Below are 13,358 nucleotides of genomic sequence, written 5' to 3'. Positions count from 1 at the left end.
TTGGCCTGAGGTTATCTTTGAGTCTCACAGTTCATAATGAGGGATTTAGGATGTACATTCCAGTCAGGATTTCCAGTCCCATGGGGGAACAAGCACCAGCCTGCATTCCTGAGATTCAACGGCCTCTCTGCTCCACTTGCCCAGCTCTCCGGCGGCAGGTCTCACTCAGCCCCCAAAGTCCCGCCCCAGGCTTTGGTTAGGCGGGTGGGGAAGACCTTGGGCCCCTCTCCCACTCCAATGTGATCACATGGTCTCTCCTCTCCCTCCCCTCTCTTACCCTGGAGTCCACCTTTTCTTTTTTTTTTTGATGGCGGTAGTGACTGTTTCTAAGGTCTCCCCGCCTTTCCTCCTGCCCTGGCCACCGTGCCCAGGGTCTGTGTCCTCTTCAGTGACAAAAGCCGCCCTAGATCTGGGTTCCCTGGGGAGGGAGGTGGCTGGGTCTGGCAGTTGCAGCCGCTGTCTCTTCATGGTGCTGCTGCAGCCCCTCCCCCCGCTGGGCACACAAATGGGCTTTATCCAGCAAACAAAACCACCCCCCACCCAGGCCACAAAGGCACGTGGACCCAGCCTCACCGTGGGAAGGGGGTGGTGACAGGCGCAGGAGAAAGAGCGCTCCAAACGAGCTCTCCTCGCCCGCCTCACTTTTCTTCCTCACTTTCCACAACCAAGGTTTCAGTCCTTGACTTCCTACCCTCCAGCTGCACCCTGAGTCCCCCGACTCCTTTTAACTCCGCACTCTTCCTATTTCAGGGCACCTCACATTCTGCACGGATTTGGGCACGGGGCCTCCCACTATCTGTCCCACACCCAGGGAGTGGCCCCTCAGAGGAGAAGCCAAAGTCCCTCGGAGGGGGACTGAATGCGACCCCAAAGGATCGGACCCCCAAAACCTCCATTCCTGCTCCTGCCCATTCCCAGGGACACCTTTCTCCACAGTGGATAGCAGAGGAAGGAAGAGCTCACCCCAGCTGGATTCCTGAGCCAGGGCCAGGGCTCCCGTTTTCACAGCCGCGCTCTACTCTGAGCAGGGCCATCCTGCATGCTTAATCGGCTATTTAAGGAGCTGTTCGCCAGCAACCCAGGCAGCCCCCCCTCCCCACGTACACCCGTCCAGAGCCACCTTAAAAGCAGGAGGCAACTGGAAGTAGCTGGCCAGCAAGTGAAGACTCCAAAGAAAGGTAAAAAGAGAGAGGGCAGAAAGAGAAGCAGTGAGATTTATCCTGGGACCAGAAACTCACGGTACCCCCACGGAAAACCAAATCCCTTGGAAGCCTGCAGAGACACAAAGACAGCAAGAGAGAAAGACAAATACACTCAACTCCGGGAAACTCCTGTCCTCCCCCCAGCAACCCCGCCCCTCTCTCCCTCCCCCATCTCTCTCCCTGCCCTAGTCCTCTAGTCCCCAGACCCCCAGTACCTTGCACTCCTTCCGGCCACACCATGTTGTTCTTCACCCTCCTGCTAGAGGTGATTTGGATCCTGACTGCCAACGGGGGTAGGTACATCTGGGTGTCTGTGTGTCTGTCTGTGCTGATGTACACACGTTGCCTTGCATGTTTAATGGAGGAAGCGTGTAAAAGGAAGCCTTGGGGCTAGAATAATAGGCTCAGGCTCAGGGATGGAGGGAAAGAGAGAGGACTCAGGAGGAGACCACTGTCCTTCTTTGCCCTTTGATTTTCCAGCTTTGTTGTGGGTGGGGATGGGGGCAAACTGGCCTGGGGCAGAATATGTACACACGCCACCCGCAGAATCGATTTGCAGACTACAAAGTCTGTTCAGAGCTCTTTCCCCACTGCCCTAGTCCCAGGCTACCCTCCCGGCCTTCTTTATTTACAAACTCATCCAATTAGGGAGCCAAAGAGACCTGGAGTGAAAGGATAGAGGACTCATGGAGGGGGTGGTCAGGGGACTATTCCTACACCTCCTGCCAAACTCAGCCCCCGATCCCTGACTACAAACCTCATGGCCAAAGTCCCCTCTCCTTTCTAGGTGTGTGTGTGCTAAGCTACTACAGTCGTGTCTGACTCTTTGCAACCCTATGGACTGTAGCCCACCAGGCTCCTCTGTCCATGGAATTCTCCAGGCAAGAGTGCTGGAGTAGTCTCCATTCCATGGGGCGACCAATTTCCCGGTTTTTCCTGAAAGCAGTAGGAATAATAGTCTATATTGTTAGTCCCTTTACGATTTACAAAGGGCTTTCAAGAGCCCCCAGGAGAGGAAAAGGTACTCTCAGGGGAATGGCTGAGGTGTTCCAGGAATGTCCCCAGGACCCCTACCACTCATTTCTGTGATCCCTGTGTCTAGTACAGTGTCCAGCACAGAGCAGATGTGGAATTAAGATGTGTTGGAAGAACGGGGTTGGGAGGTGTCTAGAGGGCAGGAGGAAAATGCAAAGATGACTGGGCAGAGGGGCGCCTAGTCAAGAAGAGCTGCAAATCTCCACCGAGGAGAAAGAGAAAAAATCAGGAAAGAGGAGGAAGAGATGTGAGACCAGTGTGTTGAGAATTTGGTGGGAGGGAAAGGGCAAGGCTGTTAGCCTGCCCTGAACCAGGGGATTTGAGTTGTTGAGGTGTCCCATTGAGCTGGTGAGTGCAAGGCTGCCTCCAGCCTTCCTCTGGGTTGCTTTTCAGAATTGTGTGAACTGAGGGATGAGCCAGTCGAAGAGCCCAGTGATGAGATCAAGGATATCTTAGCAGTCTAAGGGATTTATTTAAGGGAATAAGAGAGCAGAGGTTGCAGGAGGCAGGCGGCAGGGGGTGGAGATTTAGAATTTTTCTCCAAAGTTTCTAGCAATTTGAAAAATGCAGAGACAACCTGCAGGAAGGCCTCCTTTTCCCCTTGAAGCCTTTTGGCCCTGGGTGAGGGCTGGACCAGCAGACCCCAGACCTTCCATCCAGAAGACAGGACTGCATGAGAGCCTGGCGTGTGACCCAGCTGGCAGCTCTCATTTCCACACACAATGCTTTACTTTCATCCTGTCCCTGCCAGCCTGGCTGCCTGTGCCCACCCACCACCCTCCACGTAGAGTAGACCCTGCCTGACTCCCACCTCTCCTAGTCATCTGGGAACCTCGGGAGCAGAGGTTCCTGGTGATGGAGAAAACTTGCTTTAGAGTTACTGGGACAAGAAGGAGAAACGTAAATGTTCATTTACAGCTCAGTGCCTGGGTTTGTTCATTACAGCTCAGTGCCTGGGTTCGTACAAAGCTTCAAAGCAAAGGAATAATCGCCCTCTCCTCTCAGCAAGATGGCCCCGACTCTGAACTTCTTGCCCCTCCCCTTGTTCCAGTCCCCTTCCTCCAAACTCTCTGCCTACACCCTCACCTCAGCCCAAATGTTAGGCTGGCTTGGCACAGGCTGGAGAAGAGTGAGGGTTGGGCATTTTGCACATTTGGATCCAGGTTAATTTTAGTCTCCTGGCTTTATCTCTTTTCAATTCTCCTCCCCCTTTACTCAGCGAGCACAAGCACAGCCTGGCTGGTGATTTTAAATAGACCCCCGACCTTTCCACTGCGGTGTCCAATTTCAGGGCTTCCTTTGGGAAGTGCTGGAAGGAGGGAGAAGAAAGGGAGGGGGGAAGTGGAGGAGCTCCCTGCCTCGGGCTGCGCTGGCTGTAACTCAAGTTACTCTGCCTTGCAGGTCAACACTGGACGTATGAGGGTGAGAGCAGAAACCCAGGCCTACCAACGCCCCTTCCTCACTGGGACCTCTTCACCTGGTGGGAAGACTTATGCCACGTGGGTGGGGAGGTTTCTGTTAGCTTTTCATCCTAGCACCTGCCTTCCGCAACTCCCCATGCCCCAGCTTTCGCTCAGATTGATTCTTAGACCCTGTTCTAACCATCAAATCCCACACCCCCTGATTCAGCAGAAAAGCCAGTTATGTCCTCAATCACTCTCTGTGGGAGTGAGGGAGCTGGAGTGGAGAGGGAAACGGGTGGGGGAAGGTGCCATGAGCTTAGCTGCCAGTTCTCCTCCTTGCTCGTTCTATCCTGATCGATCCTACCCCCACCTGAATCTGGAACCGACACAGAACCTGAGGTCAGGGGTGAGGGAGAGGCCAGCAGCACAGTATGTGACCCTGGCAGAGGTGCAACCAGATTCCTTTCAACTTAACCAAGTCCCTGAGTCAATGCAAGGTCCAGCGTGAGAGCAAGGAGTCAATGATGGGAAGTCAGCAGGTCTGAATCTTAAGGCCTCTTGATAGGCGTTCCCCAGAGACCCTACCTCTCTAGAATAATTTTCCCAGTTTTCCTGCCCTTACTCAAATTCACCTCTCTGGCTCTGTGGACTTTCTGCACATCTCCTCTTCCTCTCATTAGCTCTTGTATCCTCCAACAAGAGAACCAGTAAGTAAAGGCAACTGCTTCCCATTCATCAGGAGAGCAGGGGAATCATCGCTGCCCCTGGATAGGCGATGGGAAGGAACTGCTGCAGCAGGTCCAGCAGGGACTCCCCTCTCACCCAGCCCCGCATAACTGAGGGCTTCATATGGGGTGGAGGGAAGTGCATGTCCGCCTCCACGTAGGTAAATAACTTGGTGGAGGGTTGCTGAAGGGTGGTTGGGGCTGGAGGGCAAGACAAATGTCTGTGATAACCCCACCAGGTCCACATGGTCAAGACCACTGGCCCGCCTCTTACCCTGAATGTGGAAGCAATGCCCAGTCCCCCATCAATATCCAGACAGACAGTGTGACTTTTGACCCTGACTTGCTACCTCTGCAGCCCCATGGATATGAACAGCCTGGCACTGAGCCTTTGAACCTGCACAATAATGGCCACACAGGTAAAAAGACCTGGCCTCCAAGGAGATGTAAGCTTCAGTTCCAATCTTAGGAGTCAGAGGTGAAGAAGCATTCTCCTAACTTCTAAATTCTCAGAAGGTTTTATCTATAAATTTGGAGACAAGAGAATGAGGATGAGGCTCCTGTAGCCAAAGGTGGTCGAGGGGTTGGTGAGCATCACAGTACTGCCTTGATCTTCACTAGAGAAGCAGTGGCTGGGACTTTCAGCCAGTGGTCCAGTGGTTAAGACTCCAAGCTCTCACTGCAGGGGGCACAGGTTCAATTCCTAGTTGGGGGACTAAGATCCTGCATGCCAATGCCCCAGGGTGCCACCAAAAAACAGAAAAGCAGTGTCCTATGGGAAGAACAGAGGATGATACGGTTGAATGGCATCACTGACTCAATGGACATGCATTTGAGCAAACTCCAGGAGATAGTGAAGGACAGGGAAGCCTGGAATGCTGCAGTCCACGGGGTCTCAAAGAGTTGGACATGAGTTAGCCACTGAACAACATGGGAAAAACTGGGTGCTGTGCAGAGAGACAGAAAAGGCTGGCCAAGTTTCCCAAGAAGTGGTGGCAACTGCAGGGGAGGGTAGGAATGCATCCATATTACTCCACCAACCCTAACCACTTGCTCTCTTTCCCTCACAGTACAACTCTCTCTGCCCTCTACCCTGTATCTGGAAGGACTTCCCCGAAAATATGTAGCTGCCCAGCTCCACCTGCACTGGGGTCAGAAAGGAACCCCCTGGGGGTCAGAGCACCTGATCAACGGCAAAGCCACAGCTGCAGAGGTACCAGGAGCAAGGTCTGGATTAGGATGTAGTGGTAGGCACTGTTGGTGCCAGGGATCTGGAAACTGAGAACAGTCACGCTTGGGGTGAAAGGGCAAGCTTTATGGGGCAGATTTCCTGCATCCAAGAGGTGGTGGTGGTGGCAGCGGTGGCTAGGATCAAAGCCTTTGGGACTGGGTAGTGGGGAAACATCAAATGATTTAATTCCCTGTCCTCTGCCTTAGCTCCACATCGTACATTATGACTCTGAGTCCTACGAAAGCCTGAGTGAGGCTGCTCAGAGGCCTCAGGGCCTGGCTGTCTTGGGCATCCTCATTGAGGTCAGTGGCCCCCAATCCCTCCGAGGGCCCCCTCCAACTCCCTCTGCATCCCACAGTCCTATTCTGTCCGTCTGTTGCTGGTCATCCTCCCAAGACAAGTCAGCAACCCATTTAGACCATGTATCCTACACACAAATGTCTGACTTCTAACATGGACTCATCTTGAACACTCTCCCCATTTCTTCCCCATCCAGGTGGGTGAGACTAAGAATCCAGCTTATGAACACATTCTGAGTCACTTGCATGAAATCAAGCATAAAGGTGAGCCCTAATAATCTATCTTAAGACAAAGTCACATTAGACTTCAGGGAAATTTCTCAAGGCCTGAGAGGCCTGGGATGAGGCAGTGAGTTAGGGACCAAAGTGTTTGCTTCTAGGAACCCTGTCTAGGTAAGCAAGGGTGCAGTGAGGGAGATGAGCCCGAATCTGTCCTTGCCCAGATCAGAAGACCTCCGTGCCTCCCTTCAATGTGAGAGGGCTGCTCCCGCCGCTGCTGGCACAGTACTTCCGTTACAATGGCTCACTTACCACTCCACCCTGCTACCAGAGTGTGCTCTGGACAGTCTTCCATCGAAGGGCCCAGATTTCCACAGAACAGGTGAGCAGTGGAGAGGTGAGGCAGCAGAGTTGTAACCTCAAACCCTTCCCCACTTCCCAAAGCAAGAGCTGCTTGTCCCCGAGTCCCATGCTTCTGTTCCTCAGCTGGAAAAGCTTCGGGAGACATTGTTCTCCACGGAGGAGGAGCCCTCTGAGCCACTGGTACAGAACTACCGAGCCCCCCAGCCTCTCAATCAGCGGATGGTCTTTGCTTCTTTCATCCAAGGTGACTGTACAGGGCCTGGAAAAGGGGAAGTGAAACTGGGGAATTCAATGGCAGGAACTAGGATGCCCCTAGGAAGGAAAAGAAGGCTAAAGGGGGGATTCTCAGGCCTTGCTTGGACTGGGACCCACCATGCCCCAATGTGCCCAGCCCTCAGGGCTGGCACAGGGCAGCTTCTAGCTGGCTGGGGATCTGGTCTCGCTGACCCAGGTTTTCTTCCCTTGCAGTGGGACCCTCGTATACCACAGGTAAGATGGTCTTTCCCAGGTAACGAGGTGTGGAGTTCAGGGTATGGTGCTCCTCAGGTTAGGGAAAGGCTCACTATCTATGTCAGTCCTAGGCAGACACCCTCCATCTCTCTCCCAGGTGAAATGTTGAGTTTGGGAGTAGGAATCCTGGTTGGCTGTCTCTGCCTTCTGCTGGCTGTTTATTTCATCGCTAGAAAGATCCGGTGAGGTCCTACTCTCCAATCTTCCAGTCCTTTCTTTTGTCCCAAAAAGCATGCTCCTAGTCCACCGCTAATCTATTTCACATCGGACACTAGGCATTTCCACGAACCATTCTCCCTTCCAGGAGGAAGAGACTAAGAAACCGGAAAAGTGTGGTCTTCACTTCAGCACGAGCCACCGAGGCATAGACTCCTTCCTGGACACTTCAGATGCCTTCCACTTGCTCGGCTGTCACGGCGCTTGTCAAGTGAGGCGCTGGAACTGGCCAGAAAATACTGTAGGAGTAGGCCAACACCCCTCTTTCCTCCAGACAGTCCCTACACAGCGGTATGGACAGGCTCTCATTCAAGGAAGAACAACAGAACCTTCAGCCTCTCAGAACATGGAGATCAGGACAGCCCTACGGTGACAGTGCGGAGGCTCAACTGTGTGTAGCTGTAGGGGGATGTGGCCCACAGTCCCCCGTCCCCTCATCTTTATAACCCTGTCCCTAGATAGAGCTGTAAGAGCTCCCCTTAGGAAAAAGGGTTGCTGCTGTTTATTTTGGTTTTTTTTTTTGCTCAATATATTTGGAAATTAAAGCTGCTGACCCCACGTCTGGTTTTACTCCTGGAGCTCTTGAGAATGGGAGTGTTGCTTAATGCCTCAGATGGCATAGGTGGGCAAACGGAAGCATGGGTGAGTAACTCCTCTGACTCCAGTCCTGGAGGAGGGGAGATCCACTTCTGGAAGATGCTTAACCCAGAGTTTTTGACATGAGTTCAGATTCCCTGCCCTTGCATCGAAGCTATCCTTGGAGGGAACCAGAAATTGCCAGATTAGAAAGGAGGTTGGAAAAGAGCCATGAGAGGACAGAAACCTCATTAACACGTTATCCCCTCCTTTTAAAGCCAAGTTCCCCCACAATTATAAAGTCCTTTTTATTAGTCAAAATCACAAACACCTCGATTAAAAGGATGGGATACACCACCCTCAGCAGAAAATGATACAGTTTATAGAAAACCTCCCCGCCCCCACACACCCCAATTAAAAACTAGAAAAAAATCTGCCCTCCTTCCCTGTGATGTCATGGTAGGCTGACTCCTCCAGGAGCACTGCAACTCTGGAGTGGGCCAGCTCCCCGCAGCACCCTCCACTTCACCTTGGGGAGAGGAGGGATGCTGGTGGTCAAGGAGGTTAAAACATTAGTTCCAGTAATACCAGTTCCCAAACATGCACTTCCTTCCTTTCCCCCAAAGCCTGGGACCAAGGGGAAAGCTGGACAGGTATCAGCCCAGTCATAAGGAGCAAGTTGAGGAGGGAAAATAGAGTCCAAGGAGGTTAGGAGAAGAATTCCAACATACCTCCTCCCTCCCCCAACTCAAAAAAAAAAAGGCAATTTGGGGTCTTTATCACACCAAAAATAGTTCCCCTCAGACCTGAGAAAAAGACCAAGATGTCCAGTCTGGGGAGGGGGTACTGGGAAACTCAGAGCTCGTCTACCCTTGAACCTCCATTGACTTCATCTCCACAGCAATGGCTAAACTAGGTCCCTTTTCTTGGCCACCTGCACTGTCCAGAACTGGAGATGGAGAAATACAGGGCGAGGAGATCAGGAGGGCACCCCAGGCCCAGGGGTCCCCCCCAAGGTTCCCTCAGTCCTCGGGTGGGATGCGCAGGGCAGAATACACCATCACCCGACTGTCCTCCTGCCGTCGGCCTGCAGAGGGGAAGGGGGGTGAGTCTTGGGCAGGGTGAGGGCAGAGCACTGACACATGGGGAGTCCTGGACAACAAGGGGAAGGGGGGTCCCCAGATGGTGGGGACAAGTGCAGATTCAAACCCGCCAGTCACTGACTGGCTGAACCCAGACTGCTCCTGGTAAAGCCTAGAGACTAAAGGTCACACACGAGTGGACAAAGCAAGACCCTGAAGGTGGTGGAACAGACCGACGAGGAGACAGAAAATGCTGGGCAATGGACCGGGCTGGGGCTGGGCTCAGTCATGGGCACTGGGCAGGCAGGTGGGATCTGTCAGGCGATCGGTCCAGGTAGTCAGTCCTTACACGAGAGACTGCGCTGGATACTTCGGAAGGACCCTCCAGCTGTGGTGAAGGCCCAGAGCCCCATGGAAACAGTGACTGCATAGATGGGCAGCAGGCTGGCCTCATACCAGGGGTTCAGGAATGTCTGGTGATGGGGGAAGAGTAGAAAAGAAGTTAGATTCTCCCTCTAATCCCTATATTCCCATTGTGCCTTTGACCCAAACCTCCCCAGAGATCTCCCTCAAGTCCCCCAGTCCTTCAGAGCACCAGTAAGTATCTTGTGATTTTCAGCTCCCCCAAAGGTTTCTGCTATTCCTGCTCAACTCAGGCCATCTGCATTATGGTTTGATTAATCCATTCAAACTCCTCCCCAGAGAATCCCCAGAGCAGGATATATAATTGACGCTGAGGTGAGAGACGTCTCAAGACTCACCTTTCTGCCTCCTCTCAACACAGATTTTTAAACGTTTAGAAGTGAGGATGTATTTCCCCTCCATCCCACTCACCATTAAGTTCTTTTCTCTCTAACTCAGGCCCCTGTCCCCAACTCACCAGTCCCGATGTCAGTAGGTGACTCCCAACCACCAGGCCCAAAGCCCAGTACCGTCTCCTCTCACAGGCATCAAAGAACACAACTCCCCAAAAGGTATGGAGCAGGATAATGGCTGCTGTCAGAAAGGCTGCAGGGGGGAGATGGGGATGAGATACATCCCTCGTCTTCTCCCAGCCTCCTGAGATGCTGAGCCAAAGAAGTCTCCCAGGGAGGGCCAGTAAATCAGGTCAGGGCTAAGGGATGGATGGGGCAGGACGACAAGAAAGAAAGTGGACCTTACCTGAAGTCAAGAAGTAATAGGGTGAGTCTCCATGGATCCCAACCACACCTGGCCCAAGTGCATCAGCCAAAATATTGATAACAGAGAAGACACCACTGATGATACCGAAGGAAAGACCAGAAACTGGGGGGAGGGAGGGTCTCATCAATGCCAGAGATCACTATAGCCTGACTGCCAGTGATCCCTCCCCATTCCCAGGCACAATTTCCCCCCCACCTTCTCTCCCTCCAGGCAACCTAGCCTTGGAAGTCAGGTGTGAAGAAAAACAAGAAGCCACTTAGGACAAGTGGACGTTTAGAGGGTTCCCGGGGAGAGACGAGTGTCCAACTCCCTCCTCCAGTCCCTCTCCCTTGGCTCACCATAGGCCATCTGGCGGATGGAGATGGGTGATCTTCCGTCCTCACTCAGCGATGCTAACCCTTCATCTGCCTTCCTGGGGTGTGGTGGGGTGGGTGGGACAGGGGAAACATGAGGGAGGGCAGGAATCTCCTTTCCCTCTAATGTCTTCCCTTAGTGCTTCCTCGTCCAAACCACCACCCAGGGCTGCCCCATTTATAGTTCAGTCCTCTGCCCTTCTCCCCTCCAGACCATCCCATCTTCTTACTTAAGCAGCTTGTAGTAGGCAAAGCGGAACACCTCCTGTAGAAGGACGGAGACTGCAGCACCAAATATCAGAAGGCCATACTGTAGCCGGGCATCTGACCGGTCGGTCACATGGACCAAGATGAACCAGACCACAGAGGCCAGGAGCAGGGAGACCAGCCAGAAAAACGCCCTGAGGAAAGACAAGGGCAATCAGACAAGCAAGGATAGAGGGCATCCTGAGAAATCAAAGAGGGAAACCAATCAAGGCTGCAGCGTAAAAAGCGGAACTTAGACTTCCGGATGGCCAGGGAGACAGGGAAGAGATAGGATAGGTGTCTCCACCAAGGGAGTTTGTAGAGATCTGAATGCAGGGGAAGGCTTAGAAATCTGATTAAAGGGTCTGCAGAGCTATGAAAGCCAGAGTGTAGGAGCACAAGAGGGCGAGGTATCCATTCCTGGATACTCCCGTAGGGACGGGTGAGGTCAGCACAGCCCCTTCACTAGTCTTGGCCCTGGGCCTCCTCTGACGTCGCCGGGAGGAGTATAGGAGGAATCTGTGCGATCCCTGCAAGGCGGAAACCAACTGCGGGAAAGGGCAAATCAATCAGATCCCTGACTCGACCCTTCCCAATCTTCACCTCCAACTTGTCTCCCCCTACTCAGGCTTCCCCTGGAGCGCCCCAGGTGGCTCAGTGGTAAAGAATCCGCCTGCTAATGCAGCAGACTCAGGAGACGCGGTTTCCATCCCTGGGTAGGGAAGATTCCCTGAAGTAGGATCTTCAGTACGGCAACCCACTCCAGTATTCTCGCCTGGAAAATCTCATGGACAGAAGAGCCTGGCGGGCTACAGTCCATAGGGTCGCAAAAGAATCGGACACCACTGAGCAGGAGCAAGACTCAGGTTCCCAGGCTCGCCCCAGGTCCTCAAGCTCCTCTCGGATCTCACTCTTCGGCGTCCTTCCGCGTCTCCCCAACCCCCTAACTCACCCGGCGACCAAGATGATGACGCGAAGCGGGTCTCCAGCCACAGTGATCAAGAAAAGCGCAAAGGCCGGGCCGAAAGCGACAAAAGTGCATCCAAAAAACACTGCGGCCCCCATGGCTGGGCAGCTGGGGGCGGGGTGGAGACCCGGCCAAGAGAGGGGAAGGGGAGGAGCACGCCAGCTAGGGTGTCCGCGTGGGGTGGCGACGCGACCCCGTGAGGGGCGCGGTGCAATGTCACCCCCGGACCCCCGGGGAAGGCGGGGATATCGAAACCCCAGACACAAGTCCGCGCGACTTCCTCTACGGAAGCCGAGGAGGGAACAAACCCCTTTGCAGCCTCATGGCCACCTCCCATCTAATCCCCACCCCCTGGAGGCCAATGGAGGGAGAATCCGTGGGGGCGGAGCTGCCGCGGTGGGGCGTGGCTTCACGACCTGCTGGGAGTTGTAGTCCAGCTTTCCTTGCGCTGGACCTCGGACCTGGGAGTGGCTCCTGCCGGCTAAAGCAGTGGGCTGGGCCCGGCCCAGGTTCCTTGGTTCGGTTCGGTTCAGCTTTGGTCGCTGTTTCCTTTCTTTATTTTATGGGGCAGGGTGGTAGCAACCCTACCTTTTCTTGAAGAGCTGCAGAGGGGGAAGATCCTGTTAGAAACTAAAGAACAAATACAAAGAAATCACAGGATAGAGGGTGCCGGGAGATAGGGACGGGTATTGTTCTTACTTGAATGAGAGGAAATGAACTGGAGATACTGCCCAAGAAATGAAGGTTACACTTAAAAGTAGGTGTGCTTTGAACAGGCTAGTGTAGGAAAAATACAATACGGTGTCGCTAATGAAGCTTTCATCTGTTATGACAAGCGAGTAAGAAAGAAAGAAAAGGAGCCTGGATAGCAATGTTAGGTAGGTTAGAGGGGATTTTGAGTTAGAATTGGGAGTTAAAGCTGTTTGTAAAAAGCAATTATAGCTGTGGAGTTGAAGGAAAACTATCCCCCTCCCCCCACACCACCAAAGTTACTCGGTTCCCTTTATGTCATACTTCCTCTATTTATTTTCTGAAAATGAACATCAGTGGTGTCTTTTCCTCAGACTGGGGGAAGGGAAGGCACAAGGGATGCATTTTAGAGAGAAAGTTAAAATGTAAGAGGGTACTGTACTTCATTTGGATGGGGGTAGGGTTAGCCCTTAGGAAGGATATTTTGGCAAAAGTGTGCCAGGATGGGAAGGTGAGGAAAACCGGAACATTGCTTTTGAGAAAGTTATCAAAGTACCCCCAAACACTATAAAAATTGTTCAAAGAGAGCCAGGCTTCCTTTCCTTCTGGAAATGATTTATGGCAATGCATAGATGTATATCCACCTAAGAGTTTTACATTTTTTCTGGAAAATTCTGGAAAGCAGCTGAAGGAGTAGATTATATAGAATTATATGAGAACATCCTGGTTGGTGCTCAAGACTCTATATTGTTTTGCTTCTGAGCATAGCAATCCAGAAGAGATGTGGAGAAGACATCATCTCTCCTCTGAGCTGTTATCACAGCATCTTCTGACTTAGGAACAGGCGTCAAACCTATCTTGTTCATTAGTGTTTCCACGGAGACTTGCATAGTGCCTGGCTCGTAGTAGATGTTGAATAGATGTTTATTAACTCTCTTAAATGGTCACTAGACCATTGTTTATTTGTTCATTAACTCCCTTTATTGTTTATTTGTTTATTATTTATTAACTCCCTTAAATGGTCACTAGAACAAATGGTCACTAGACCATTCAGGTATG

At 52.5% G+C, this 13,358-nt stretch overlaps 2 protein-coding genes across 6 annotated transcripts; one reads left to right on the top strand and one right to left on the bottom strand.

Annotated features, from left to right (window-relative positions):
• Positions 1-1,103: 1,103 nt before the first annotated feature.
• Positions 1,104-7,761, top strand: CA14 (carbonic anhydrase 14). Of its 4 annotated transcripts, none has more exons than XM_052636991.1 (11): positions 1,104-1,495; positions 3,639-3,659; positions 4,605-4,784; positions 5,436-5,578; positions 5,803-5,898; positions 6,093-6,159; positions 6,339-6,496; positions 6,601-6,721; positions 6,946-6,966; positions 7,085-7,169; positions 7,292-7,761. In XM_052636991.1, exons 1-11 carry the CDS (start codon positions 1,441-1,443, stop codon positions 7,353-7,355), a joined length of 1,011 nt encoding a protein of 336 aa, XP_052492951.1. In that variant the 5' UTR covers positions 1,104-1,440; the 3' UTR covers positions 7,356-7,761. The 4 variants fall into 4 exon arrangements, with proteins under 4 accessions (XP_052492951.1, XP_052492953.1, XP_052492954.1 ...); XM_052636993.1 differs by having other exon boundaries at positions 3,639-3,717; XM_052636994.1 differs by lacking the exon at positions 3,639-3,659.
• APH1A (aph-1 homolog A, gamma-secretase subunit) lies at positions 6,630-11,887 on the bottom strand. 2 transcript variants are annotated; one of them, XM_052636997.1, is made up of 7 exons: positions 11,595-11,887; positions 10,627-10,797; positions 10,382-10,455; positions 10,023-10,145; positions 9,742-9,869; positions 9,211-9,334; positions 6,630-6,736 (listed from the first exon to the last, which is right to left on the bottom strand). In XM_052636997.1, exons 1-7 carry the CDS (start codon positions 11,705-11,707, stop codon positions 6,690-6,692), a joined length of 780 nt encoding a protein of 259 aa, XP_052492957.1. In that variant the 5' UTR covers positions 11,708-11,887; the 3' UTR covers positions 6,630-6,689. The 2 variants fall into 2 exon arrangements, with proteins under 2 accessions (XP_052492957.1, XP_052492956.1); XM_052636996.1 differs by lacking the exon at positions 6,630-6,736 and adding an exon at positions 8,074-8,866.
• Between the last annotated feature and the right edge of the window lie 1,471 nt (positions 11,888-13,358).

This window comes from Budorcas taxicolor, chromosome 3 (assembly GCF_023091745.1).
Source record: "Budorcas taxicolor isolate Tak-1 chromosome 3, Takin1.1, whole genome shotgun sequence".
NCBI lineage: Eukaryota > Metazoa > Chordata > Mammalia > Artiodactyla > Bovidae > Budorcas > Budorcas taxicolor.
Note: the sequence above shows the minus strand (reverse complement) of the source record. Positions and strands in the feature narration are given on the sequence as shown.

What these genes read in the sequence shown, in the direction of transcription:
- CA14 (XM_052636991.1), top strand. Translation starts at nt 1,441, where the DNA reads ATGTTGTTCTTCACCCTCCTGCTAGAGGTGATTTGGATCCTGACTGCC. An exon ending in GCACAATAATGGCCACACAG is followed by an intron (nt 4,785 to 5,435) that starts GTAAAAAGACCT and finishes TTTCCCTCACAG; the next exon opens with TACAACTCTCTCTGCCCTCT. An exon ending in CCCAGATTTCCACAGAACAG is followed by an intron (nt 6,497 to 6,600) that starts GTGAGCAGTGGA and finishes TCTGTTCCTCAG; the next exon opens with CTGGAAAAGCTTCGGGAGAC.
- APH1A (XM_052636996.1), bottom strand. Translation starts at nt 11,707, where the DNA reads ATGGGGGCCGCAGTGTTTTTTGGATGCACTTTTGTCGCTTTCGGCCCG. An exon ending in CATCCGCCAGATGGCCTATG is followed by an intron (nt 10,146 to 10,381) that starts GTGAGCCAAGGG and finishes CCCTCCCCCCAG; the next exon opens with TTTCTGGTCTTTCCTTCGGT. An exon ending in CTATTACTTCTTGACTTCAG is followed by an intron (nt 9,870 to 10,022) that starts GTAAGGTCCACT and finishes TCCCCCCTGCAG; the next exon opens with CCTTTCTGACAGCAGCCATT.